The sequence below is a fragment of the Amphimedon queenslandica genome, unplaced genomic scaffold (genome assembly GCF_000090795.2).
Source record: "Amphimedon queenslandica unplaced genomic scaffold, v1.1 AMPQUscaffold_11354, whole genome shotgun sequence".
NCBI lineage: Eukaryota > Metazoa > Porifera > Demospongiae > Haplosclerida > Niphatidae > Amphimedon > Amphimedon queenslandica.
Genome location: NW_003548403.1, coordinates 4,428 through 9,303, shown reverse-complemented (window position 1 = coordinate 9,303; position 4,876 = coordinate 4,428). Strand labels below are relative to the sequence as shown.

The 4,876-nt window shown below is 34.2% G+C and overlaps 1 protein-coding gene across 1 annotated transcript; it reads right to left on the bottom strand.

Moving 5' to 3' along the window:
* Positions 1-1,629: 1,629 nt before the first annotated feature.
* LOC109589407 (uncharacterized) lies at positions 1,630-2,661 on the bottom strand. The gene is made up of 5 exons (XM_020005503.1): positions 2,335-2,661; positions 1,998-2,199; positions 1,886-1,951; positions 1,773-1,832; positions 1,630-1,720 (listed from the first exon to the last, which is right to left on the bottom strand). The coding sequence occupies exons 1-5, from the start codon at positions 2,474-2,476 to the stop codon at positions 1,630-1,632; spliced, it is 561 nt and encodes a 186-aa protein (XP_019861062.1). The 5' UTR covers positions 2,477-2,661.
* Between the last annotated feature and the right edge of the window lie 2,215 nt (positions 2,662-4,876).

Genomic DNA, 4,876 nt, shown 5'->3' with positions numbered 1-4,876 from the left:
TACTCACTTACTAAATGTTAACATAACTGAAGCATTACCACTAGGTAGAGAATCTGATTCATAAGATACTACATAAAAAATATATCTAAACCCTCGAAACAATCCTGATGTTATATTGATTGTTGTTGAACTAGTGTTGGATACACTAACAGGAGTATAATAGTAATGATCTAGCTTAGAGTAGACTTCATAACTAGTAGCTCCTGATACATTAGACCAGGAGAGTCTTACATGAGTTAAACCAGTACTTAATCTTGTAGCATTTAAACTAGTTGGAGTATCAGATACTGAAAATATATCCAATAATAATTATTATTATTGTTAATAATCACCAACCTGATACATTTAATGATGAAGTATTAGCAACTGCAGTAGGAGGATTATTATCACTACTACCATTAATAGGTCCATTAGTGACTCTGTCATTAGATACAGTACACTGATAGTTACCAGCTTTTCTTAAGTTTGCTACTGTCACTCTTGTAACTGATCTTGGTCCATTCACTATCACACGAGACAGTTCAGTAGATATTCCATTCCCATTCACTGAACAACTGACAGTAGTAGGAGGACCATCAGAGACATTGAAACTGAGACTGAAGACTGGAGGAGTAGCTAATCTACTAGTGGAGAGGAGAGAGAACTGCATAGTGGGATCAGCATCAGGACCATCTGTAAAAGAAGTACATTAATTATAGTCTATATTCTTCACATACCATTGTTATTGTATCCAGTATCAGTATATGCTCCAACCACTAGTGTTTGATTCACTCCATTCTCATCAGGAATGATACACTTGTATAAACCTTCATATCCTGATAGTCCATCTCTTCTAGCTAGTGCAATCTGACCACTGAATCTCTTACTGAACAATGGACTAGGAGCTGATGAGTCATCAAATTCTCCATCAAATAAAGGTACTTCAGTTCCATTAGGATAATACCACACTCCAATATTAGCACCATTGTTAGCACTCTGACACCACAAAGCATCAGTGATACTATCATTGTTCTCATCAACATCATAAAACTGGCTAGCATATATCATAGAGTAATCAGGTATTATCCTGTTTTCATCAGGTAGGTACAGTTGAATACCTATGTTAACATCTGATCTATTACTAATCGGTACATTATATTTTATACCTATTTTGGGTCGAATGAAAGAAAATGGTTCTTGTCCCATTCCTTCTCCTAGCTGAAGTAGTAGCAAAACAAAAAAGTAAATGGTTACCAGTATCATTCTGTTTTCACCTGTCTATAAAAAACAAATAGTAGCTAGCTCATCATTAATGATACTTACGTATGTTTTCAGAATCACAGAGCAAAGATTGACATAATCATATAGCCTCTAAAGTAATCTTTTATATGACTTTATATGCATTAGGATAACTTTTGAAAGTAAGAGTTGTTGACATAACATAGTCTAATGCAGTAATGCGTTTGGTTATGGCTATGAGCGTTATAAACACTAGATTGAATAAACATTAAATTAGTGACACACGCAAGGTAAATTATGTACTGTTTGCTTGAAAACATAACTTGTTAATGACAAAAAGTGCTTATAAATTCTATATCTAATTGTAGTTGATTGTGACACAAAGAGTGTAAATAAAAGATGAGTACATTATTATACAGTTGGTATTTCATATTCAGCAGGTGGTGGAAGAGGAGTCTCATATTCATTATTAGTTGTATCATACACTGGCTCAACAGTTAATCTATTAATAATAACTTTAAATAATAATAATAATTGTATTTTATATAACTGACTGTGTTTGTTGCACTGTACTGTATGCTGGACTATCCTTCATTAGTATATCATCAGCAGTACTGTATGTGTGTGTGTGTATAGACATAATGTAATAGTCAATAGTGTAACTAACTTTGTTTTAAATTCAGCTGTAGCATAAGCTGGACTGCACTCCATTACAATGTCATTATCTGATTTTCTATCGATTTTAAAATTAATTCAGTAATGAATGTGTTCACATTTACCTTTTTTGATTAATATTAGTTCTTTTTATGTGCATAACCAGTACCAGTATAATAATTATAATTATAGCCAATACTAATAATACAGTAAGAGCTACAATTGGACCAACTATTACTCCAATATTCCCTCCATTATTCACTAATACAGTAGTTGATACAGTAGTCAATGGAGTAGTCATGATAGTTGTTTCAGTAGAATAAGTAACTAAAAACATAAACTGATTAGTACATGCATCAACAGTGATATGTTTACTCATATTTAATGGCATTACTTTAAAATAAACTGACTACATACATCTATTAGTATACACATATATGGAATGACTCATTATAGTATAACCTGGTGGTATTGGTTGAGTCCTCTCTCCTTCATAAATAATTCCATTAACATTATATGATATAGATATAGAGAACAAGTAGTTCAGATTAGGATCTAATCCTCCTATTAGACCTTCAGTAGTACCACCTGGGAATACTCTCATTCCTGTCTCTACTTGTCTCTTCTTTCTTGAGGAGCTACTGGTTGACTCATAATAGACAGTATAATGACTAGCTCCAGAAACAAAACTCCACTCAGCCCTCACTGCTGTAGAATTGAGCTTTGTTATAGAAAAAGTTTCAATGACAGCTAAAATAGGATTAACAACAAAAGGAGATTATACTTCCTTACGTATCTGAGCAAGTATTAATTTCTCTATCAGTCCATTCTCCTGGTCCAATACTAGTATATGCTCTCACTCCAATAGTATAACTAGTATTAGGTATTAATCCTACTATACTGTAATAAGTGTTAGTAGTGTTAGTTATATTGTATGGACCAGTACTGGTAGACTCTCTATATCTTATCTCATATACTGTAATGATACCATTAGGTATTGTAGGATTCCATATGATACTGATTACAGTTGGTGATGTTGCATGTAATAAATCAGTTATCACACCAGGAACTGTGTTAAGATCATGTTAAACTGATCAATATCTCATTGACTTACTTGATTCAGTAGTTAATTGTATTTCTTGTCTAGCTGGTCCATTCATATTATAATTATAAGGTATTATACTCACAGTATAGTTAGTATATGGTATTAATCCTGTGAGATTATACATTCTGTTGTCTCCTCCAGTGATATTAACAGTATAACTAGTGTTTGAAGTGATGTTAGTGTATGTGAGGTAGTATCCAGTGATTGGTCCATTCCTTCCATTGCAAGGTACTTCATCCCATGAGACAGTCATTGACACTGACTCTACTGATGAGAATATAATATCACCCACTGGTGCAGTAGGAGCTATTGCCACAAGAAAGGGTAATAAAAAAATAACAATTGTTCACTTGATTACCAGTTGAAAGTGTAGTAGTAGCTACATAATTAGTAGTCAAATATGTTATCTCAGCTCCATATGCTCCAATAAGATCAAAGCCACATTGACTGTAAGGAGGTATACCAGTTGAAGTATGTGGTGATGAAACTGATGTTTCACTATTACTAGTGAGTGATGATTCACATACTCTCCTACATCTCCTATTAATATTATAACTATCTGGCACTACAGCAGTTGGTGAACTCCATGTTAATGTAATGGCAAAATTTGTAATTACAGTACCCATAAGATCATTAACAATTGAATTACCTACAATAATATTATACATGCACATGTACATCTGCTAATTAAAATAACGATAGCTTACTAAATGTCACCATAACTGAAGCATCACCACTAGGTAGAGAAGTTGAACTATAAGATACTACATAGAAAGTGTATGTAAGTCCTTGAAACAATCCTGATGTTATATTGATTGTTGTTGAAGCAGTAGTGCCTGCACTAACAGGAGTATTACTAGACAGTTGATAGTAGACCTCATAACCAGTAGCTCCTGATACAGTAGACCAGGAGAGTCTTACATGAGCTAAACCAGTACTTAATCTTGTAGCAGTTAAACCAGTTGGAGTATCAGATACTGTATCAGAAAAAGTTATAAATAAATAATAAATGATACTAACCTGATAAAGTCAATGATGTGGTACTACTTAATGCCTGAACATTCCCTATACGACCATTAATACCATCAGTGATTCTGTCATTAAATACAGTACACTGATAGTTACCAGTTTCTCTCAGTCTCACTGTTACTCTCACTCTTGTAACAGATCCTGATCCATTCACTATCACACGAGACAGTTCAGTAGATATTCCATTCCCATTCACTGAACAGCTGATAGTCCTAGGCGGACTATTAGAGACATTGAAACTGAGACTGAAGACTGGAGGAGTAGCTAATCTACTAGTGGAGAGGAGAGAGAACTGCATAGTAGGATCAGCATCAGGACCATCTGTAAAAGAAGTACATTAATTATAGTCTATATTCATCACATACCATTGTTATTGTATCCAGTATCAGTATATGCTCCAACCACTAGTGTTTGATTCACTCCATTCTCATCAGGAATGATACACTTGTATAAACCTTCATATCCTGATAGTCCACCATTTCTAGCTAGTGCAATCTGACCAAAAAATCTCTTACTGAACACTGGACTAGGAGCTAGTAGATCATCAGAGGTTCCATCAAATAAAGGTAGCTCAGTTCCATTAGGATAATACCACACTCCAATATTAGCACTAGTGTCAGCACTCTGACACCACAAAGCATCACTAATACTATCATTATTCTGATCAGTATCATAAAACTGGCTACCATATATCATAGAGTAATCAGGTATCATCCTGTCCTCATAAGGTAGATACAGTTGAACACCTGAATATGTATAGTCTAGATCTAGTAGTAATTAGCAATACTTATCTTCTTACCATTACTGGGTGTGGTAGAAATTGGTGCTAGTCCAGGCACAGACCTCAGTTGAACTAGTAGTGGCATAAGT

Coding starts and splice junctions, on each gene's coding strand:
- LOC109589407 (XM_020005503.1), bottom strand. CDS start 2,476: ATGAGAGTATTCCCAGGTGGTACTACTGAAGGTCTAATAGGAGGATTA. Junction 1,833..1,885: donor ACAGCTGAATTTAAAACAAA/GTTAGTTACACT, acceptor ACACACATACAG/TACTGCTGATGATATACTAA. Junction 1,721..1,772: donor AGTACAGTGCAACAAACACA/GTCAGTTATATA, acceptor TATTATTAATAG/ATTAACTGTTGAGCCAGTGT.